The sequence below is a fragment of the Argentina silus genome (genome assembly GCF_951799395.1).
Source record: "Argentina silus genome assembly, chromosome: 13".
Taxonomy (NCBI): domain Eukaryota; kingdom Metazoa; phylum Chordata; class Actinopteri; order Argentiniformes; family Argentinidae; genus Argentina; species Argentina silus.
In genome coordinates this window covers 7,044,013-7,068,419 of record NC_139667.1, presented here as the reverse complement: position 1 = coordinate 7,068,419, position 24,407 = coordinate 7,044,013, and the positions used below count along the sequence as shown (strand labels likewise).

General features: G+C 43.9%; 1 protein-coding gene across 3 annotated transcripts in view; it reads left to right on the top strand.

Annotated features, from left to right (window-relative positions):
* Positions 1 to 24,407, top strand: part of pacs2 (phosphofurin acidic cluster sorting protein 2) — a 29,357-nt gene that overhangs the window by 753 nt on the left and 4,197 nt on the right. Inside the window, exons 2-19 of one of the 3 annotated variants that reach the window (XM_083682746.1) lie at positions 16,319 to 16,406; positions 16,666 to 16,755; positions 16,928 to 17,053; positions 17,776 to 17,938; positions 18,236 to 18,309; positions 18,414 to 18,494; positions 19,059 to 19,115; positions 19,274 to 19,425; positions 19,532 to 19,622; positions 19,813 to 19,872; positions 19,970 to 20,094; positions 20,305 to 20,437; positions 20,575 to 20,679; positions 20,951 to 21,057; positions 21,167 to 21,321; positions 21,548 to 21,658; positions 21,946 to 22,054; positions 22,571 to 22,603. In XM_083682746.1, the coding sequence (XP_083538872.1) occupies positions 16,319 to 16,406; positions 16,666 to 16,755; positions 16,928 to 17,053; positions 17,776 to 17,938; positions 18,236 to 18,309; positions 18,414 to 18,494; positions 19,059 to 19,115; positions 19,274 to 19,425; positions 19,532 to 19,622; positions 19,813 to 19,872; positions 19,970 to 20,094; positions 20,305 to 20,437; positions 20,575 to 20,679; positions 20,951 to 21,057; positions 21,167 to 21,321; positions 21,548 to 21,658; positions 21,946 to 22,054; positions 22,571 to 22,603 (1,860 nt within the window). Of the gene's footprint in view, positions 1 to 16,318; positions 16,407 to 16,665; positions 16,756 to 16,927; positions 17,054 to 17,775; positions 17,939 to 18,235; positions 18,310 to 18,413; positions 18,495 to 19,055; positions 19,116 to 19,273; positions 19,426 to 19,531; positions 19,623 to 19,812; positions 19,873 to 19,969; positions 20,095 to 20,304; positions 20,438 to 20,574; positions 20,680 to 20,950; positions 21,058 to 21,166; positions 21,322 to 21,547; positions 21,659 to 21,945; positions 22,055 to 22,570; positions 22,604 to 24,407 lie in introns of all 3 variants that reach the window. The other 2 variants (XM_083682745.1, XM_083682747.1) reach the window with 2 other exon arrangements.

Here is a 24,407-nt window from a genome sequence, read left to right as displayed (position 1 = left end):
ATTAGTGATGGAAGACAATGTCCTCTCCATACTACAAGTTGACGAGGACCCTAAGAACTGGCAAAAAGTACAGCTGACAGAAATGTATTCAAAAGGGTGTATGGTCAATCCATGCCTTCAGTCAAAAGTAGGTCAGTTTGCTAGAACTGTACAGTATGTGATGCACTTATACATTATAGATATGGGTACAGTAGAGTAGGCTACTTGGTATACACCCTTTTTGCTTCAATGCAATGAAATACAGATGCGAGAGAGTGGAAAAGGAGAAGGACTCTGGGATGAATAGGAAGGTATTCTTCCTTTTCCATCCCTTCTCTCCTTTCCCACTCCCTCTCATCTTACATTTTATTGTAGTATCCTGGGGTCATTTGTAAGTCGGCACTATTTTACATAATACTGTATCGCTTGCTTTGTTTGTCATGAAGTTGATATGATCAATATCATGCTCTCCGAATGATCTATAATAAACATATGGGTTGAATGTCATTGGTGTGCTTTACATGGCTTCCTTGCAATCGTTAAAAAAACTACTTTCACCGATCTGCATCAATGTCATACCCAAGGAAAGATTTATCTTAGAGGCCATAGGCTCATCATGCAAATTATTCATAACTCACTGCTGTAATCCTGCCTCTTGATATGAAGGTTGAACTCAATCAAACAGATTTGTCTCTCTGTGTGTTATGTAAAATCCAGCTGTGTAAAGCTGAACTGTATTTAATTTTTATCAAATACAAAATTACTGTTAGGTAGGCTACTTGATTTAGGCAATGCTTTCAATGAGAAAAATGTGACTCACTGGTTCAGTGTGAATTGAACTGCCAGTCAAGCTTTAGTGTTCTTGTCGATCAGTGCAGCTCTGTATTGATCAATGTCCCATATGTTTAGGCTTATTTTGCTCCTCTTCAGTCAAAGGTAGCTAAAGCCTAGTTAAAGTTCCTCTGAAAGTCCCATTGTTTACCTGTCCAAGCCTATTCAGTGATCTATGTGAGATTGTTTGTACTTGTGTGTGTTTGTGTTCCCAAACAAATGTTTCCCAAACCTTCAAATCAGTCAGTCTGGGAATGGAATCCTCTGTTGCCAAAACTAAAGTGGATAGGTGAGCCTGGTTGTGTTTGAGGCAAAACAAGAGCTTTCCTGTCCCTATAGTCTGTCCTTTGAGTTTGGCATAAGGATTTCCGTGAGACACTCACTCAGTCATTCTATCTGGTTCTGTCCTTTATCTGCCCTCCTTATCAGCTCCTCATACCTTAACTGCCCTTATGTTCGCTTTGGTTTGCCCTTTCTCTCTCCATGTAAAGTCTCTGAAGCCCTGAGCCATTAGGCAGGGATAAAAAAAAAAAAAAAAAGGGAGCTAATAAGGAAATGCTGCCTGTGTGCTTGTCTCACATTTCTGGAGTCACCTCAGGACAGGCTGTGCTTCTCTACACAGGGGTGCTTATTAATGACGTGCTACAGGTGAGGAAAGAGTGTTAATCACCAATCTAGGATGGTGGCAGGGCAATTATTGCCAGTGGCCCATAACTTCCAGATGCGTTCATGCACTGAACCTGCCTATCTGAATCTGAGTCTTTTGCCCTGGTCTTTAAGCCCTTGACGCTATCCACACAAGTTGAACTGCCTACATATTGTGCGTTCTGTTCCAGCCTGCTCTACATGTTTGTCTTAGTCTGTGGCTCATCTTGGTATTTTTGAAGTGGGCATCAACTGTAGCCTATCCCTGGATCAGTAGTAGAGAACACATGGGCGTATAAGTGCTGTTAGTGATGGGCTGGTCCCCGAGACAGAGCAGCGATTGAGTGGGCCCTCGAATGGCAGCTGGACCTAGTAGGCTGTCATATTTGGGCCCGTTGGAGGCAAGAGTGCTGAGATGTCCCTTTGAGTCCCAGTAAAACACTCTGCCCTTTGTTTTCCCCACTGCTTAGGATGCTTGCGTTGCGGGAATTTAGAGTAGGATGAACAAGTGGCAATAAATGCCACACATTGTTTATCTTTCCCTGTGTTCTGTATGTTCTCATGTGTGCCATGCATTTTGTGTGTTATTATTGTTATCACATAGGTTAACACCTCTGCCTTTAAAGGGTTAGTTCAAACGAATGTAGACCTTGTCTTATGGATGCCTCGAAAGTAGTCTGATTTAGACATGTTATTTTGTACAGCAAGCTAATATTGAACCCCCATCTCATGTTTTTACACTATATGATGCTAGGCTAATTTGTGAGAAGTCAAGTGAAATGACGTGTCCAATAGACTACTTTCGAGTGTATATAAGATGAGATGGTCGGCCTTGCCATTTGTGTAAACTGTCCCCTTTAACTGCCACAATCTGCGAGTCATGTCTGCGTTATAAAAGATATCTAACACCCCCACCTTGCTGATGCAGCAGGCCCTGGAGGACAGACAGGGTCGGGTAGGCGGGGACAGCCGCCTGCCTGCCTGCCTGCCACCCCTCAAGTGCTTTGTGACTCTGCAGGCCGATCAATTCTGCTTTCAGCTGACTTTATTACACAGCACCATATCTCATTGACTGATCTACCTCTCTCATTTTCCTCATATTTTTCATCATGTGGAAATACAAGACTTCCTGATATTATGTTTTACCCCCTTGTCATCCTCGTAGTATACGTGTGTTTTAATGTGCATTATTTTCCTTTATGACTTACTGTTCACAGAATCACAGTAGCGTAGTCTAAGTACTTGGGAAAATTGTACTTTCTTTCTGTACATTCTGTCTGTGTTTGGGTTGCCTATAGCGCCTTACAGGTCCAATACAAAGTCAAGGCTTAGATGGCAAACATTGATGGCTGTAGCAGACCCTGTACTGCTGATAAAACTGAGACATAAACACTAGCAGATAGCACATAGGACTAGGCCTAGATGAGGCCTGTGTCAAGGCTGTGCTAATATGTTTGCATAGTTCTATATATTTGTATAGTGGTAATTTGATATAATGCAAATTGTCAATTGTTATTGACTAAAATAAAGCAAGGAAGCAGATTGTTCGCACTGTGGACTACACCTCTACCAAAGCAATGTTCACACAGCCCTCTTTTTCTCTTTCTTAATCTCATTTGTTTTCTTTTGTCTGAGGGGAAAATAGTTAGTCACAAGTGTTTTTTGTTGTGCCGTCTTTTGGATGATGTCCATGAAATCTAACTAGATTAAACTACTCAGAGTCCAATCGGCACATGGAACTGTAAAGTCACTGAGTGATGGGTTGATTTCTCAGTGAAAATTATTTTCTACCTCCTACTGAATGATATGAGACATCCATTTGCTGTGAAAGGTCCACAGTCTGACCCTATTCCCACTTAAAGACCTTCAGCACTGTTTAGTCTGTCTGCTCCTGCAGTGTTGCCTAAGAAAACAGTTTACCAGTAGAGGACATTTTTAAATGTTGGGAAAGCCAAGTTGGTTCAGGTTAATTGCATTACTTGTTTTGAACAAGTGGTACTTGTTCAACCCTACTGTTACAGAACTTATTCAAAGATCACCTCGGCACTTAAGGATTAGGTAGGGCAACTAGCAATTAAGGATTAGCTGAAGTGAGGTCAGATAGAGGAACCTTCATTTTCTGAATGAATACTGATAAGAAAATGTTTTGTGACACTGTTGCATGGATTAGCCTAGTTCGCAATTGCAATGCTGGCCATTGAAAATTAACTTTAGGAGTAGCCCAATATATTAGGAGGCCTATTCATCATTGTCCTCATGTATTGAAATAAAATGATTTGATGTTAAGTCTGTTCGTTTTCTGGTAAAGCCACTCTAATTTTCATCTGCATTTTGCTAATATATTTTCCTCACAGACCAAACGTCATCATCATATGATATGTTTTTGGATGATTGCTTGCCAGGGTAGTGACCTTATTTCCAAACATGGTTCAAGTTAATGAAAATGCTCTGTGATTATGGGCTTGCATTGTGAGGTCTGTTTGTACTTTGGTCTCTGTGATTTGCCCCAGGACTTTTTGGGTAATGTAGAAAATGAGGCAAACAGTCTTTATTTTGAGAGATTTACAAAGACTGTGAGCTTGAAGGAGATGAGATGATGTGTGGAGTAGTGTGTAAGTGCACTTCAGGGCAAGGAATGGCCAAGAAATATGTGACGCCTCATCCTCTCCTTGGCCTCTTCTATCACCATTTTCTTCACTGTTTCTCTCACTCTTTCCCAATGCTTGGTTTGCTGTACAATGAAAGCATTCATGAACTGTAGTTGATTATTTCTTCCTCCCTGTGTCTAAACATTATCATCTGAGAAAATGTCAGTGGAGACATTAGCCATGGTTCTTCATAACAGTGTTTATATTGCTTTGAACTTGGCAAACCTGACTGGGGCGGACATCGCTGTGCTGTGAGTTTATGTCCACAGTGCATGACTGTGCCGTGTTTGCAAGAGCTCATTCCCTGTTGTGTAGGTGTTGTGTAAATGCTGTATGGCCGGCTCTGTCATGTCAGTATCCCAGTGATGATTGGAATGTTTGGGTAGCTTCTAGACCTCTAAACAAGTCATTACAACATTTTGTTCCCTGAATTGCATATATATTTGTATAAGGACATGTAGACAGTTGTGGGCATCTATGAATTATGTTCATTGCAATTCGATTTAGATGTATTGGAGACCGTTTACGTGGGGATAGGACAGGAGTAGGCTGAATGATTACTCTAGCATTTCCAACCTCTTTTTATTGAATTCAGAGGAAGCAGGGAAATGTAGGTCAGTTTTCTGTAAGAAAACATCTGGCCTGAGAAATGCTTAGAAAGTTTAACATATTGTATTAATTAGCAAAGCTGCAGTGCCAGGTGGGCAGTTCTAAGAGGATGACTTTAGCCATGTTTCCATCAACCACTCCCAGATTTGCTGTGCCTGGACAGATAGACTCAAAGTCAACAAACTGGTCAGCAACTAAAACCTTCAATTTCTGGAAGAAGAGGATGGCAAAAATGAGCACATATTTGTCTCAGCCTGTTTAAAAAGACCTTTGGTTTACAATGGCTCACTAAAAATATAGTCCTAGCCTTAACTGTTTGGCCTACCAGAGCCCACTAAGAGCAAGCTACAGTGGATGCCAACATTGGAAGAAGGTAGGCAAGATGTGAACAATGGTATTGACACAAAGGATCTGTCCTTTTGCTTAAGGGGGGAATACATTTCGGCCTATTAGGGGAACAGATAGCCCTGGTTCAACTAACTCTAATTAAGTGTATAAAATTCCAAGAGCGGTATGGGGATGTTTTATGTAAATGTTTGGATTATTTCCGTAGTGGAGATCACTTGTCTCAATCAATATTTGTTTTGGCGGACAGATTATTGAACGTTTTGCTTACAGCTGAGGGAACTGATCAGGCTCACTTTTTATTAAATAGGCCCAAGTCTTGCGTGAGTAAAGCTGGCCAGGTAGCTATAGCTTCAGTTATTGTGCCATGTCCAATCCGACCCAAGTCCGCTGCATTTTTAAAGCAGTGAGTTTAATGCTAGCTCTGGTAAACCCTCTCCATACTCTGTCCTCTAGCTCCTGCCCCCCCTGCCCCCCCTGCTGCTACAATGCCAGTTAGGGCAAGGACATCTACCCTGTCACAGGCCACTGATCTATTTGACATAGGGGGAAACATACAGCAGACTGCAAGGTTTCTGTGCTTATTTGAGTTGGATGTGTAGCTCATATATAAGCTCTTTGCACCTGTGACACAGTGCTTCCCTTTCCTCCTCCTGACTATCTGGTTCAGTGAACCCCCCAGTGCACCAGGGACAGAGATGCAAATCCTCTCCTTTCCCTCACTATCAACATTTTAATCTGACAGATCTGACCTGGCTGTCAGGTTTAAGCTTGCAAATTCAAGTTTTCTGCTGTTGATTATTTGTATAGAATAGTTTGTATATCACAATAAACTGTTAGAATTCATTGGTTATGGAGTTAGGCTAGTAGCGTGGTGCTTCTACCAACGCTGAGCTTGTATGTGGCTGCACTGTTCTGAATGCTTTATAAATGCATTACCAAACACTTACCAATGTATGAGTCCTTTATAAAGGCAACCTTTAATCTAATGTGTTACCTAGATTTCTTTTGAAGCGTATCATTTTCAGTCTAGTGATTGTGTGAATGACAGTGTAGCCCAGGAGAGAGAGAGAGAGAGAGGCCTGTCTGGCGTTATGGGTGGGGCTATATGGAATGGCGAGGCGTGCTGCAGAGCTGTGCATAAAACTCTAATTTGTATTCCTGCTTCTGCTCTAGCCCCCTAGGGCTGGGGGAGGGCATGGATCACTCTGTCTTCTTAGTGAATTAGATTCCCTATGCTATTTTCCGTGAAACATAACAATGACTGCAGTATGGTGTTTATGATCTTGTTTTCATCCTCAGTGTTTTAGCTACAGTAGCCACCACTTCATAAACCCATTCTCCCTTTTTTTTTTCTCCAAAAACTGTTTGGGCGTAATCCCCTAGATATGAATAATTTTGTAGCATGCACACGCCTGCCTACCCTGTCTTTCTTTATCTCTCTCTCCCTCTCTCTCTCTCTCTCTCTCTCTCTCTCTCTCTCTCACACACACACGCACACACACACACAATCTCCCAGGAGATGATATTAGTCTCAGTATTCAGGTCTGTTTTTATTGTTTCTAGGTCACAGCCAACGTAAGATGATGAAAATGGAGCTCTAGTTGTTTCTCACTGTCCTGCATTTTGTATTGATTGTTGTTTTACTGATAGTAGATAAAAAGACACCCTTTTACTCTTTTTATGGGCATATCCTTCCTGCCACTCCACTCCACTCCCAGTGTGTTTCTATCCCGGCGTCCCTCCTCACTTGCATTACTGACTGCCGAGTACGGCCTATTTGGCGCTGAGAGGTGGTCAAATTTGATTACAGAGCTTTTGAAATGCTTCTTGATGGGTGTTCAGCAGCTTGTTACTTGCGTGTGTCGGAGAGTGTGCCCTGCTGTAGAGAATAGAAACAAGTCTCTCTGTGCCAGTGGGTTTTCAAAAGGAGCTCAGATGCGTGTGAAATTGAGAACTTTGATCAACCTAGCCGGCATCTCGCCACACAGACAGACAGACGAACACATTTATAGTTAGAGAGCTTTATGTGTTGCAACAGGGTGAATCTACATAACTGGACTCTTATCTATCCTACCAGGTCTCTCTTGAAAAATAGATTTTATCTCAATAACCTGGATAAATAAAGGTTAAATAAAAAATCCTACCACAGAGCTTTGATGCAAGGATGATCTCCTCTTTTAGGCTTATGTGTTGCTGGGATTTGTTTTATCACATTTTGTTGTTGCAGGTAGTACATAACAATGCCATCTGGATAGGACTGGAGTCCATTAGGACAGGTTGTACTAGGTTCTCTGTTGCTAAGAGGAACTGTGCTATTGATCTTGTTTGGTCATTTTCTTTCCCGCTGGAATGATATTCAATACTGTAGGTCAAATTAAATAATAAAGCAGAGACCAATCAATTATTGTTTTCAGTCAATGTGTCATTTATTACCTAGTTGCCTGTATATCTAATATATGTTGAATGCTTCATAATAAATTATATTTTTGATTACGCTATACGGTTACAATATTGCATAATACTCTCGTACTGTTTAATCAATCAGTCCATTTTTGTGGAGGGGCATCAAATCATAATTAATTTACTCAACATCCCCTTTTCCTGAATAGGTAAGTATTGAACTCCCAGGATAGGACCTCACATCTGGTCTGTCTCATGAGTACAGTGCAGTGTAGCAGTAAACAGATGGAACCGAGCCAACGCAGACGCAAGGAAGGGTCTCGAGTCGCGTGCCGCCAGCGCTTTGTCTCTCGGCTCAGACACACTGAGGACACGGTGCAGACACAGTGCAGACACACCCCAGACGCCCCTCCGTCGCCTAATGGGCCTCTCTATTAATAAATGATAAGAAGTCAATTATTGAGCTGTCACAATGACTTTAGAGACCGAGCCGAGGGGATAGTCGCGGGTTGTTCATTTTTATTGGAAAGGGCCTCCATCCTCCAGGATTTTTGGAATCAATTTCAAGAGGATCCCATCAGTCCCTCTTATTTGAACACACACACACGCACATTCAATTTCGTGCTATCCTGTTTTTTTTTTTACCTGAGGTATTAGTTATGGAGCAGGGTTATGGAAACACTTTTACTAATCACCTCTCCGTTTTTCATTGATTTGATTGAGGTTGAGTGTTATTATTGCTCATATTGACTGGGTTGTTTGAAGTGATCTCTCTGACCCACTTGAGCACAGGGCCCGCTGATCACCAACTCTACTCTCGAAAGCTTAATGATCTACTGACACATATTCATTGAACAGGTGTATGTGCATGATTTATAGGAAGAGGGTAGTATGCCTGCTGGAATTTAGACTTTGCCTCATGTTAGTCTGTTTATGTTTTATGGTTTATGTTTTATGTTTTCTAGAGAGAGGTTTGTATGCATTCTTTGGGAAAATTGACTTCAGGAAACTGTGTGTGTGGGCAGAAAGAGGGAGGGATGAGAGAAAGAGAAACCCTGCAGTTGGATTACGGTTGGTATTTTTGTGGGGGATATTTTGGGTCGGAGCAGCCTCAGTGGCAGGCAGCTCTTCCCTCAGTGGCCGAGTGTTCAGTGCTCTGTCACATCGAGACGCCATCTCTGGCCAGGCGGCAAATCCCAGTGCTGAATATTGCATGAGCAGCTGAGTGTCAGAGGGCTCCCGGTGCACACGCCTGGGTAATGGGGCCCTCACAGGAGTGTTGAGAGGCTGTGTGTATCTCCGCCTAGTGTGCCAACCACAGCACATACAGACCTCGTTAACCTGGCATCGGTAGGAGGGTGTTAGATGACGCAGCTTCAGGTTAACTCTCTGTTCTACTGTCTAATGTGCCACAAAGGGTTTCCTCATTCTGTCTCCCATCTCCACTTACTTTTGTATGTGTGCTGTTTAGTTCAAATCCTTTAAATCGTTCTGTTTTTAAAAATATGTTTTTAAGTAGTGCATAGGTTATAATTTACATTCACTTGAGTTGAGTGAAATCAGCCCATTTCTGGTCAGGGGGGGCCACAGGACCAGTGGGGCACTGAGGGCCTGTCCAGGCATCGGCCCAGTCTGCAGCCTCTTTGGCAGCCCTCTCCATGCCACTGTGTAACAGGCATTGATGCACATCTCCATACTGCTAACTACTGACCGCCCGCCCAGTAGATTCCTATGAGAGATGGGATTGGCGCAGTGAATCCAGGAAATTACGTTAATGGGAGCTGCCATAGCGTTCATAACGACATCTGCTTGCTGACGGCAACCTTAAAATCACATTGTATTCCGTATTCTTGTGACGTGCCCTCAATTCAGTGAAGGAATAAAAAGAAATGGTTCTGACATGGCTTGTGGGGTATGAAAAAATCATCTGCCCCACGGAGAAGACATATAATAGAACATAAAAAAACGAAATTGCAGTCCAAAACAGTCTTATTTGTCCAGATGGAATTCAACATGGGTTCCAAAGGGTACTAGCCGTTGCAGTACCCTGCAGTTCTTCCCATGGCCATGTGGTATAGCTGGCTTTAAAATCTCTCGGCAGGATTGCTCCCCTGGTACCAAGACTGTGCACATCCACAGGAGAAGAGAGGAGAGGAGGGGAGGGGAGAGGAGGGGAGGGGAGAGGAGAGGAGGGGAGGGGAGGGGAGAGGAGAGGAGAGGAGGGGAGGCAGGCAGTGGAGAGAGGTTGATGGATAAATTAATCAGACTGAAAAGTCCCTCCGAGATATTTAAATGTATTCATCCAAGAACTCGGCTGTGGATGGGCTATACCCTTATGAACAGGACTTGGCATCATGCTCTAGGTTACATTTCGCTTCCCCCCAAAAAAATGCAAGAGCGATGCAAGGTACAGTGTCGCCTACGCTACTGTGTCAGTCGCTGTCTGCATGCAGCAACAGTGACGCAAGATTCCCCCTCGTCCGTTCCTTTCCTCTCATCTCACTACTTTCACTCCATCTGAAGAGAACAACCCCGGTCTTTCAGGAATGTAAGCCTGATTCTGGCTGTAGACAAGAGAGCCTGTGTGGGGGCTTGTTGTGTTACACTTTGTTTAGCAGAGGACAGACGTAGTAGTTGGGAAATCCTCTTTGTTCTTTACTATATCCCTCATGCTCTGCCTCTTTTCTCTCCCTTGCTCTCTTGCACCCCTCTTGTCTCTTCCACACCACGCTTACGTGGTGTCTTGAAAGGCCTTCATCATCACGCTACTCATGTTTTTCATTCATTCATGGTATTTCATGTAAAGGTAGGAGAACCCCCCCCCAACCCTCCAGTAAGACTACAGCACGTACAGTTACTTACCGGTTCTCATTTCGAAATATCCGGATGATACCTGCAACAGTATAGCGGCTCAGATTTGGTTGAACCCGTTGCCCAGCCTCCCTCATGCTCATCCCATGGTTGACGACATAGTCAACCACAGACGCTCTGATTTAATCAGTTATTGTGTTCCTGACTCCCTTTCCTCTTCCTCTTCCCCGTCCTCTCCTTCTCCCCCGTCCTACTTCACCCCTTCCTTCTCCTCCTCTTACTTCTTCACTTCCTCATCCTTGTCCTCCTCATCCTCCTCTTCCTCCTCCTTGTCCTCCTCTAGTTCTCACCCCTCTTACCCTCTATCCATTGTTGTCCAAACCAAATGTTTACCTGTGGCCTATTTATAGTGCTCAAGCTCTGATTTCTAAGTGAACTCATTATCTAAAAGTGTTTTCACATGTGTCAATGTGGAAAGGCAATTGGCAAAGTAGTGTAGCAATGTAGAGACCAATGTTTACAGTTTTGCTAGAAGTGTGTTATAAATGATTCAGTTTGTCACACTTGGTTAATGCATTGGCTGCAAGTGTTAATGGTTTCAGAGATAGTGCTTCAAGAATCACTGTTAGTGTTTTAAGCAGTCAGAAAAAACTGTAAATAATGATATTAGGAAGCTGAATTTAAAAGGGATGAGAGTAATAAAGGACATGGTCACACTGTAGTCCCCCTCAGGATTAAGAGTTAATGACATTTCTGCCGTCTACATATTCAAAGTAGACGGTAAGATATCAAGCCTGGTAAGATATCATGTATCAATGTTCTGTTTAAGACGTCTTGCTTGAATGCATGCTTCAGACGTGTTTTTTACCAACCCTGGCTGGAGTGGAGGAAGCATGCGGCGGGCTGTGGTGAGAGGTGTCTGTTTAGAATGTGTGTGTGTGTGTGTGTGTGTGTGTGTGTGTGTGTGTGTGTGAGTGTGACAGTGTGAGTGAGATCCAGGGGTGTTTTCAGTAGAATGTTTCTGACACAGACCAGTGACCACTCCCCTGTAGCCCTTCAAGGAGGATGTTGGATTTAAATAGCAGGAATGCTGTTCTCTGCTGTCAAGTCTCTCTCTCAGGTTTCAGTCTGGCACCGGCATGCAGGGGAGCGCACAACATTTGGCTGCTGCTGTCCACCTCCCTCCTCCTTCTTTTGATGTAAGCGTGTCACATTAGTGCATCTAATGTTGACACTGCCATATACCCATTGTCTCCATGGTAACAGTGCCCCTCCAATCAACACCGCTCACTATACTGACTGAGGGTGTATGATCTCTATGGGGTTGTTTCAGTCAGCATTGTTTCCTTTAATGGGTGAAAGCAAGATTAAGAGGAAATGGAGTGGATGAAGGAATGGATAGATAGATAGATAGATGGATGATATAAGGGCAGGAGCCACCATCTAAACCTAATGACTGGGTATCCCAGAACGGCTGTGAAGTCACATTCCAGCCCCAGGCAGTTTGGAGTGTTGCACCATCCCCATTCCAGAACCACCCTTCGTCACCGCTGTCATCCTACTCATTCCCCGCCAAATGAATTGTGTCTTAACGGCTAAAAGACAAAGCAATAACGTCAAGTCACATGTTCCCTTTGTCTACCGAGCCAGGACTTCTCCCAAAATACCTTTGCCTGTCTTTACCAGAAGGGCTGTTTTGTGTTGTTTGTGTTCTCAGAATAGCCTAACGGTTTTTCCCCCAATGTCTCATGGTCTACTTTGAGTGGGGATGAATTATTTTATTTGTGCGTATGTAAACAAAGAGGAAAGGAGAGGCTGGGCTTTGCCGAGCCTAGCGAGGTGAGAATATATAGGTCATCCCTGTTCTGTTCTTTGACACATGACTCGCATGCAGGGAACCTGAGCCGCATCGGAAGCAGGGTCAGAATGAGGCATAGCGTGATGATGGACCGCACGTGTTCACATCCAGGACCAGATTAGTGTGTGGTCCAACTCAAATCACATACAAACGCACAGAGACGGAATACTAACGTTTCTCAACCACTAGACTAAGCTCACTGCAACGAGGCATTATCCACAGTTTGGCATTGAAGTCATCTCATTTGGCTGTGGTTGCTTTACATGATTGAATCCAATGTTAGACTGTGCAGCAGCCACTGCAGCATACAGAAGTGTCATTGAATATTCGTTTAACCTCAACGAAGAGAAAGCAAAGTAACCAAGGTAACCCAAGAGTGCCAGATGAAGCCAATAGGACTGAATAAGGCAAGATCATATTATTATCTTATTAAATGGTCTGTCTGTGCTGGTTTTATCCACAGTGGTCGGGTTTTATGTCCAATTCTATCAAGATAACACGAAGCAGATCAATACCTGACATGACCCTCCTTCATTCAATGGTTCTGTTGCATTTTTGAAGGTAACTGATTTGGTTTTCAGCTCACCTCATGATTCAGGCAGCAAGATGTGTGTGTTAGCGTGCAGGAGGCTCTGGACTAGATCCAGGTGAGCTGTGACCAGCGTGTCAGAGGAGATGCTGGTCCTGTACTCAGATTAGAGGGAGCGAGTGTGTGCTTCATGGCATAATAAACCCTTGTCCCTTCTCCCCATGACACCGCTTATCCTCTGTTCCCCTCGCAATGCTCAAAACTAGGACAGGAGTCAAGAGAAATGCTCCCTGCACGGTACATCTATGACGAACACCACTGTGCCCACTGAGGCGAGACAGGGTCAGTAGGAGTTGGCGAGTCATTGGAAATAGGACGATTTTAAAGAATTGATGAAACTTTTTCTATGAAACCTGAAGTGGTGTATTAGAAATTCTAGGAATCCTAGCGTAGGGTTTTCAAGCTGTCGCTCCCCCCCCCCCCCATCCCAATGCCTGCCACTGTGATTTTAGATAGCCTAACACCTGTTCTATGTGTCTCTCAACTCTGGCAAGGGGACTCAAGAAAGGGCTGGAGGTTTAACTGTAACATATAATCAAAAGGAATGTAGTGAATCTAAAGGGTAGATCCTACAGTGTTATCCTGTGTTCTCTCTCTGATCTAAGTATTAAATTAATAGCTCAGGCTGCACTCTGTTGTTGAGCCAATCCACATACAGTACATCGGCGCTGCTGACAGCCTCACATGTGGCGGCACGAGATCCCATTACATGAATGCATTCCTCCTCACCATGTCTGACTGATTACACAATTTATAAAGTTAAAGTGAAATTGATGACTCTAAATGCACACCGTGGCTCTGCAGGGTATTTGATATGTTATTATTTCGCCTGCTTTATTAGCCTAGTCCTCTTGAGTTCTATTTTAAGCGTGTGTGTGCAAGCGGGTGCATGTGTGTGGCAATGCAATATGGAAATCTCATTAAGGATGGAGTCTGCGCCATGTCCAGTTGCCAGTATTACTATTATCGGAAGCAGAAAATCCAGGAGTTGAAATCTAACCTTTGGCTGGTATGCGGCCGCAGCGTTCTCCCTCTCCTCTCCCTCTTTTCTCCCTCTCCCTCTCCCTCTCCCTCTCCTGCTTCGTCCCTGGAGGCTGCTCTCACCGCAACAGCAGCAGCAGCATGGCCTGCCTGTCTGTCCTTGCCAGAGCATCTGTGCTGGGCACTGGAGCTAGGCCACCCTTCAGGCAACAGGGAGGCTGTATCAGCAGACCACAGCAGAGACACACTCCCACTGGGCCCTGGTGTTGCGTTGCAGCTGTGCCAAAGAAACAGCTGGGCATTTTCATGATTGTGTGTGTGTGTGTGTGTGTGTGTGTGTGTGTACTTTTGTGTTTGTGTGTGTGTGTGTGTGTGTGTCTCACAGTGCCCATGTGTGGCAGTCAAACTCAGAACTGAGAGTAAAGGGAGCAGCTGTTGACCAAACCTCAGGACTTACATTGTTCTAATAATAATCATTCTTTGTACCAAAGGGGGAACAGTGAGTGGGAACAGCGAGGAGACCCAGGCTGGACTTCCATTGTGTTCTGTTGACCAGTTCAGAGCATTGTCGCAGTCTCTCTGGCTTAGGCTTTGGAGAATTGGAGTGTGGCTACAGTACATAGTCACCCACTGGATTTTGGTTGCAGTGTGGGGACATACAAAGGGAAATGGGGTCAGCACAGATCCTCTTAAGAAATAATATTTTCATCGTTAATTGTACTTTACTATCATTCCATTTAGAAGAGTCGCTCATGGAGTATTAACATTATAAGCCCAGTTGTTGTATCTGAAATTACATTGTGCGTCATTATGTGATTAAAAAAAATTGCCTGAGTGGGCAACTTATGCAGGGCTCTGCAACCACCTTGCATAACTTGGATACATGGTGCTGTAGGTTTGAAAGTGGCATGCAGCCCGGGTAGAATATAAAACAGTTGTGTAAAAATGCAGGGCATTGTTTGAGTGAGAGCGGGGTAAAGACAATGTGACCCTTCATTGGGTTGTGTCCATTGTGCCTGGGATTCCTGAGGCTGTGCTCTGTTCAGGAGAAGGCCGTTCACTCAGCCTGCATCTTCTTCAAACCTGCCATTGTCATCAGCCACTTCCAAGGGTTTATTTTCTGATTGCTGTCCTTCTTCAGTCCTAACATTGTGCCGACAGTGTGTCACTCACCAAACTTTATGATTTCAAAATACTTGAGCAATGGATTGTCTATTTATCCTCCAGTAATCTTGTTGGCCTTAATGTTAAACTTAATGTTTTCTGTTTCCTGTTTTCAAGATGGTGTTGCGTCCAAGGTCAAACTCATAATTTACATAACTCCCAGATAAATGACAGCTTCGACTGGAAATCAGACTCCCCTCGTCTCCCAAGGGCTCCCTACTTGCTGTATTAATGTGGCCTCACAGCAGGCCTGCAGCTCAGCCCACAGCCCCCCCCCCCAAATTATATCATTCTGGCAACAGACAACAACAGTAACATTTGAATCTAAGGAAAAGGCACGACAAATGTTTAGGCTGTTACAGGGCCATACATGAGGAATGTGAGCAAGCATTCTAAGCAGTCTCTCTTGTGGGAAGTGTAAGTGAAAGGGGCTGGGGGGCGCTTATGCGCTCACCACACTAATGCGCTCACCACGTAATCGCAAGGTTCCTGGTTCGATTCCGACCCTCGACCTATCTTGCATGTCATCCCTCCTCTCTCTCCCATCCTTCCTGTCAATCTCTACTGTCTCTATCCCAATGAAGCAGAAATGCCCTAAAAACATATACAAAAAAACAAACAAAAAAAAAAAGTTTTTTTCTTTTCTTTTTTCTTTTGAGGAAGTGACTCAAAAAATCGTGACAGGCTTATTAACGCCACCCGCAGTTGTAAGAATTCCGCCCAGCTTAGACTGTCCAGGGCTCACCTCCCCTTTTGGTTTCAGCATTCTGAAATGTTGGCACTTGTTCCTCCTTCTAATCAACATGAACAAAGTAAAGGAAAGTGAAAGAGGATTTGGCATACCCCACCGACACCCTTAGTTAGCATCAAGTAACACTAACAAGTGCAGCGTTTTGAAGAGGGTCTGTGTTCCACAGCCAAACACCAGTCACCACTTCTGTCATCTCTTTGGCCCAGACATCTATCTCCCTTTCATTTTTTTCCATTCACTTCAAAGGTTTATTCGCTCTTCTGAATTGTGTCAGTTGGATGGAGAGTTATTGCAGTAAATTCATGCAACAGTAAGGGACCTTCTTCAATTGGGGAGTCTCCCTAAGTACAAGTTTTAAACAGCGCAAGTAGACTAATTGGCCCCTTCCAGGGAGCGAATCAGCACAGTGTTATTTCTCAGGGTCCCCATGAGAGCTCTAGGTCACAGCTGGGTTTATCTTCCTCTCTGATTTATGCCTCCATGTTATACTTATTTGTAAACAGACTTGTTGAAAATGTGGTTTATGGACTTAAAGGAATTTGTTTTGACTGATTCATCGGTTTATTCCACATGATGAAATGTACCATTTCTTCATGTAAACATCAATGTTTTGTTTGTGCGTGTGCGTGTGTGTGTGTATGAGAGAGAGAGAGAGAGAGAGAGAGAGAGAGCACAGTGCTTAATAATTCCCTATCTTCCTCCAGGTTATGCAGCCTGACTCTGAAGAAGCTGGTGGTGATGAGGGAACTAGACAAGGAACTCATCTCTGTGGTCATTGCTGTTAAAATCCAGGTATGCCCATTCACTACCACATTCAGGCATGGCAGGTACAGACCTGCCTGCAATGTACTGTATGCAGGCCCACACACATCAACAATCACATCGCATGCATGCACATGCTCAAGGAAATGCTTTCCAAGATGACAGATGTCTCCTCATGCTTGCCTTCCCACTTCCACATTGACTACTTTCCTGCCAGTTGAATGTTGGAGTGTTGAGCATTGGCATGGCGGTTGATGGCATGGCTTACCCTATCATTCAATTCCCACAGGGATCGAAGAGGATCCTGAGGTCTCATGAGATAGTACTGCCACCCAGTGGACTGGTTGAGACAGATTTGGCACTCACCTTCTCATTGCAGGTAAAGGCTCCAAAGGGCAGGGGGAAGATAGATAGATAGATATAATGGCGGATAGATAGATGGATCACTTATTGTTGTAAAGATTAACTCTACATCCATATTTTCCATGTGTTCTCTTCACTGTCTGATTAATTCCTCTCACCCGGTTCTCCTGTCTTTTGTCCATCCATAGTACCCTCACTTCCTGAAGCGGGAGGGAAACAAGCTCCAGATCTTGCTTCAAAGGCGGAAGAGATACAAGAACCGAACCATCCTTGGCTACAAGACCCTTGCAGCGGGCTCCATCGATATGGCTGAGGTACTGCACTAACTGAATTTCATACACTTTGGGTAATCTCACTGACTTTCAATAGGCGTAAGACTTGACAGCCTGTTGGTAGTAAGGAATGGTATGAAAATATAATGAGAGAATGGGAGAAACTGAAGGTGCTGGTGATATCTGTCAGAGGTTTCTGTCCCCCCTCTCCTCTCACCGCTGTCTGGCAGTCCTATTGTATCTGTCCTAACTCTCTGCTTATGGCTGTCTGAGTAGCAGAGTAAAATCTCCACAGTTGGATGGGTTCTCTAAAATGGCCGACACTGGCTCTGTGTGAAGCCTGCCTTTCAGAGGCTGGGAAAGGAGAGCTGGAACATCCGTCAGCAGACTCAGTATTTTCACTTTTCCACCCCAAGGATACAGAGGAACTCAGATGTCCAGAATGCCAGAATAGACATGTTACGAGAAACCCTCTCAGGAAGCTGTCAGCACGATCCAGAGAGAACAGTCCGGATTTAGAAAAATACCAATATATCCTCACTGAACATTCCTCTTGTAATTGGTAGTAGGACATTTGTTGCAAACGGAAATGAAAATATGTTTGAGAGCAGGTTACTTTTGGGTCTCTGAGAACAGAAACAGCTAAACAACAGAGATATCCTAGAAATTAAAAGCTACTTAGATGTGGTTCTTTATGTACACAGTATGAATCACTCCCTCTCTGCCCTTACCTCTCCCTCCCCCCTCTCCATCCTCCATCCCAGGTGATGCAGCATCCCACTGAGGGGGGCCAGGTGCTCCCTCTGTGCAGTAACCAGAAGGAGATGCTGGGGAAGGTGGCTGAGATCTGGATCTTCTCCTTGTCCAGCCAGCCCATAGACCATGAGGAGGCCGCACTGCAGGGGGGGCAGAAGATCAAATGCTCAGGTATGTTTTAACACAGCATGGTTCGGCTGGAGTACGAGTTCCCACAGCATGGATGCATCATTATCAGCCATTCTGGAAGACAGGCAATCAGAGGGGTAAAGATCCACTGATTACCTTGCACAGTATGTTTTCCTCTAAGCTGACAAGAATGAGATCAAACCATGGCATCAAAGAGTTTTATTTTGAACCTCGCTCCACATCTAAAAGCCACAATAAAATATTTATGATAGGGTTTTTTTTTTAACGTCTCAGTCCGTGACCTCCATAAATAGGTTAAATCTCTCTCTTCTGCTCCAGATAACTACTCAGAGGAGGAGTATGAGAGCTTCTCCTCAGAGCAGGAGGCCAGTGACGATGCGGTTCAGGGACAGGTGAGTCTAAAACAGCTGTCCTCATTAAAGCGGTTCAGTCCAGAGGGAAAACATGTGTGAGATCCTTCTCTCTGTTCAATGCTGTGTCTCCTTTGTACATGCAGGATCTTGAGGATGACGAGTACGACGTGAGGAAGCCAAAGAAGCCGAGGAGGTCTATTGTGAGGACCGCCTCCATCACCAGAGTAAGTCAAGGGAATCCATCCAACTTGTGCTACGGCCATTGAGCTCAGCACAGCAAGGTTGAAGATGAATATTGGATGAAATCACATTAGGCAGGATGTTGCTGGAGATGGTTTTCTATTAAATAAATGCTGCGGGGGGGAGGGGGGTCGCTTAGTGACGTAGCACACTAATGCGCATACCACATAATCGCAAGGTTCCTGATTAGATTCCGACCCTCGACATATCTTGCATGTCATCCCTCCTCTTTCTCACCCATCCATGTCAATCTCTACTGTCTCTATCCCAATAAAGCAGAAATGCCCTAAAAAACATATTAAATAAATAAATAAATTTAAAAAAATGCTGTGGTAATCATAACTGCCCGACAGTGTCAATGTCTCTTGCTCTGCCTAATGCTCTACTTACACCTGCTGGGGAAATTGTGGTATTGCAATGTCTCCTACACAGTGGTGATAACTTTCCTCATGGAACCCATTTGCTGGTAATTCTCACATTTCATATCCTGAATGTTTATTCCTTAGATTGACTTTTAGTTGTTTATCTGTCATGTTCTCTTTTAGCAGCAGAACTTTAAGCAGCGAGTGGTAGCCCTTCTGAAGAGGTTCAGAGTTTCAGATGAGGTGGGTGTTTTTTTTTGCGGTCACTCCACACGCAGTTTGTTTTTCTTCTGTTGCCAGGTGGACCCATGCATCTGTTCAATATTTGCTCTCCTGTGTGTGTGTGTGTGTGTGTGTGTGTGTGTGTGTGTGTGTGTGTGTGTGTGTAAATATAATAAAAGGTGTTGGATTCGGAGCAGGACCCAGCAGAGCCACCCCCTGAGGTGGAGGGGGACCTGGATCTGGACAGTCTCGAGTTTGAGAACCCCAGTGACAGTGGACCAGAACTGGATGATGATGACAGCGTTCTCAGCACCCCCAAACCCAAACTCAAGTGAGTGGGTCCTGTCACGGTCTTTGCCGTCAGAGCAAACAAAGCAACTTGTAAATGTAATTAGTTACGTTGCTGTTACTCCTATTCAAATTATGTTTTGTTGCAGGCCATATTTCGAGGGCCTCTCCCTCTCCAGCTCTCAGACAGAGATTGGCAGCATCCACAGCAGTAGGAGTCACAGAGAGCCACCGAGCCCGGTGAGACCATTCTGCCACACTGTCACATGACATTCCAGGGGATCTACATGATCCCCCGTGGACACAATATACCCTGTGCCTTGTCAGCATTCGGTGCTTGAACACTCTTAACCATTTCCACTGTTCTGTGGACATTCCTCCCCACCACCAGATAAACAGATAATTTACCGTTCCTCTGCTCTCCTTCCAGTTGGACCCAGACAAAACCAAGAGTGGAGGGGTGGACAATGTCTCTGATAATGTCTCTTATGTAAGTGTTTGTATTAATTCATTAATTAATCAAGTCATTAATTCAACATTAATTCCCTCTTTCATTATTTCTCATGTTGGCCTTTGTGACCCCACAGGAGCACCCCGAGGCAGTCACTCCCACCACAGAGCTGGAGATGGACAATATGGACACGTTTCTAGAGAGGCTGCCGCCAAGTGGCAAGATGACAAAGACAGAGTCCCTCATTATTCCCTCCAACAGGTAAATGATCTCATCCTCTCAGCAGCCAGCAGACCGTACTGCCCTCTCCTTCAGGACATGTTTCTCACGCACCCTCCCTTCCACCTGATTTGTCTTCCATACTTTCTGAATGAAACGCAACCCATCCTCTTCCCCTCATCTCTTTTACCCGTCTCCAGAAATAAAAAATCCCCCTTTCCTTCTCAACTTTGCAATCTCATCCCTCTTCAGGCAGGAACCTAAGTTGGCTGGAAGAAGAGGAAGAAGTACTTCTCTCAAGGAGCGACAGCCAAGCAGGCCACAGAATGAGAGAGCCAACAGCCTGGATAACGAACGTTCCCTCGATACGCGCTGCCACCTTCAGGTAGGAGGCAAAGACTGCACTCAAAATTAGATCCCCAGTGACCTAGAGGGTTGCAGGACTAATACATAGGAGATACTATTCTATGGTCTCTAAGAGGCTGTTTCCCCTTGAGTTTAACAATGATTTTATCTCCCCAGATCCCAAGGAAAACAGTGTACGACCAGCTGAACCATATCCTGGTGTCTGATGACCATCTACCTGACAGCATCATCCTTATCAACACATCAGACTGGCAGGGCCAGGTGAGAGCCAGCCACAAGGACTCATTCGTGATCCCACTCTGGCTTGACATGACAACTGTAGAGAATGGATGAAGTCATAAATCTGTTGTCCTCATTCAGCCGCAGGCTCTCAACTATTCCCCTGTTTACACCTCCTATGCTCTCCTCCTTTATCGTTCACCATTCCGCACTACCTTCTCCTTCTCCTTCTCCTTCTCCTTCTACCGCCACGTTTAATTCTCCCTCCGGTCCATCTTTCTCAACCTGTCTCTCTTTGCCTCCCCTCTCTCAGTACCTCTCAGATGTCCTGCAGAACCACCACCTCCCTGTGGTCTGCACCTGCACCACTGCCGACATCCAAGCTGCGTTCAACACCATCGTCTCACGAATCCAGAGATTGTAAGTCACCCCCCCCCGTCAGGTGATTTGACCTCTCTCTGCTCCTCTTCGCTGTGACAGTGCCTCACTGCCTCTCTCGTGTGTTGTGTGTTTTGTGTTCTTCTTGTAGCTGTAACTGTAACTCTCAAACGCCCATTCCTATCAAGATAGCCGTGGCCGGCGCGCAGCACTACCTCAGTGCAGTCCTGAGGTTGTTTGTGGACCACCTCTCCCATAAGACCCCCGACTGGCAGGGCTACATGAGGTTCCTCATCATCCCGCTAGGTTAGTGACGGGGCGTGATGTGGAGGGCTGTGGCTGTACACTACACTGTCCCTAGGCGTCAAAGACATTTGAGTCTGAATGCATTTGAGTCTAAATAAATATATTCATTTGGTTTACTTTACATGGATTAACATTTACTGTGATTTTCACATTAATAAGTGTTGTTTATCTTATCTTACCTCTCATGTCCATCATGTCTCATGTTTCTTTCTCTAATTGTATACAGGATCCCATCCAGTCTCCAAATATCTTGGCACCATTGACTATCAGTACAACAGTTTATTCCAAGATGCTGCATGGAGGGACCTATTTCACAAGGCAGGGGCCCCAGTCATGGGTAGGACAAGCTCAAAGTAGTTATTTATTTATCTTGACTGTCAGGACTTAAGATTACAGAGCAAGTGTTCGATACAGACATTCTAGAATGTTAGATGCTGTAAACTGTTCAGTTAGGGTTAGACTATACAGACGTTTTAGAATGTTTACACCCACCCAGACAGGATGTTTCTAAACTGACATTCTAGAATGGACAAATAATAGAATTTCTCATTAGAAAATGTTTATATTTACATAGATGGAACTCATTAGATCCAGAGTAGTAACCTAGAGTCCTGTCCTGTACAGTGCAGGAGAGCCCAGATGTGGTATCCAGGGTAACACAGTACATGGTTGGGGCCAATGGAGCGCACCAACTACCCATTGCAGAAGCCATGCTCACTTACAAACAGAAGAGGTAAGGTTGTTTCAGCTTCTGCACACTCAGAGGACATTGAACAATATTTCATCATCAAGTCGTTGACTCACACTGAATCTGAACTTTAGACCTATCTATTAACTACTTTGTGAATTCAAACACAATTTTCAAACACAATTTACACGTTGTGCATCATTTCAGTAGGACTTTGAGTGTACCTTTTATCTCACTCACACTCATGCAAATTGTATTTTGCCCACTTGTTGTTAGTCAACACTTCCCAGGACTCCCATAAGGAGAGAGAGGGGCCTGTATAAAAACAAAAACTGACAATACTACATTTGCACTACAGTGCATACAGTATGGTTCAATTGCAATTGTGAGAAAAGACAGAACTTCATCGTGAAAGAGCAGTATTTCGTGGCCATTGCATACATTTCTAACACACAGGATGAAATGGAAATCTTTCCTGTAAACATCACTGTCTGTCTGTCACTGTTTGTAAATAACATGTTTTCTTTTGTTGTATTTTTCTTTTCTTTGCTTTCTTTGAAGGAAAAAGAGCTTTCATTTTGATTTTGCAGTCAGGTATTGTGGTCTGCTTGAGTCTGTTTCTCCTGGTGAATCATCTGCCTTCTGTGTTAGAACCATTACCCTGACCCTTGACCTTAGCAGCCTGCACTGGAGCTTGCCACTTTAACAGCTGACTGGTAACAAGCACACTAGCCTATCAACAGCTAAACACATTTGATTGATCAACCTTGGTCACTGGCCAGACAGACCACAGCTTAGACCACAGGATATACTTGTTTCTTACACTATTATGCCATGGTTGGCATAATAGGTCAAACGTTTACCTTATTTTCTCGTTATCAAAGGGAATGGTATCCATTTCTCACTGGTATCGGTGGTTAGTTTAGGATAAGGTTATACAAAGTATACTGATAAAGTGGCGGGTAGTCAGTTAAAAGCTGCTTTTTCCATCTTCTGGATTCTCTCTCCTTTCTCCTGTTTCTTCCTCCCTATTTTGTTTCATGTCCATTATTTTACTGTGCTTTGGGCCATCCATGTCTGTCTGATATTAAAGCAACACCAGCCACGCTTAATTGTATATTGTCCTTTTTGGTACATGTACTATGGAAGTGCATGTGCATTTGCCATACTTCAATAACTGCGTTTGTTGTTCGTGTCCATAGACTTGACTCGCATGCACATATTTAGTATGTCTGCAGCATACACATTTTAACAATGCATTTACAACGCAGTTCTTACTTACCTGTGTATGAATTGAATTACAGGATATGTATTAGAAAAAAATATATACATTTGAACAATCCATGCAAGGTGAACCACATTCATACACTTCTACCAGGCAGACATTTGGCTCTTCGTGTGGCTGCTCTGAAAGTAGCTTTGGCAGGTGATGAGTTGTGTTGACGTGGCCTGGATTGCATTTCTACTGTAGATTCTTTCTCCCTCTTTCCTGCTCAGTCTTTCTTGCACTGGTGGAGGGAGGTGGCAGCTGCCACAAAGGCAAGAGCAACAACCTTTTACCTCAACCTTTACCGTTTATACTGTAGATAACACACACAATGTGTGCCATATACTATAAGCTATATATATATATATCATATATATATATATATATATATATATATATATATATATATATAAACAGAAAAATATATATGTATAAAAAATTTAAATTTAAATTGTTTAGAAAAACCTATTTGTGTAATTGTGCATTACCTCTCAGGTGATGCATGAAACCTGAGATGTTTCAAATTCAGGTTGCTGCTCTTCCTTCAGTCTGCCACTACAATGTACATTCCTCTCTTTCATTGTTGGACTGATTACCAAAGCGGTTCCTCCTTAGTTGTTCCCTGACCTACTGGACTTGCTATTCCCTGAAACCTGTGCATTTTGCCTTTTGATATGGTGGTGGTTGGGTTGGCTGCAGGAATGGTGGGATGGCTTGGGTGTAGGCTAGTGATTGGCTGATAGCTTGCATGTCTTGCCCTCTGCTTCTCTGGCATCAATGAGGACTCGGGGAGAGGGGCATATGATCGGATGGGATTGGTTCCCATGTGCAAATCTTGGCAAACGTATGCAGTCAGTGGAAACTTTTTCCATCATATTTTCCATGATATTTCTTCCAAAATATTTTCAGTATGGTAATCAATTAAAATGTTTGTGCAATGGCACAACAGACTGACTTCCAGACTGCCAGTTTGTTCAGGGTGATTTGATTAAACTCGAGGCTTGGATGCAATTAAAATGCTGACTCTCCATATATCTTGTTATTTCATACCCAACTCAATTATTCAGATTTTACTAATTTAAACCATTTAAAGGGTATTAGAGGTGTTTGTATCAGGTTTGGGTTTGCCAT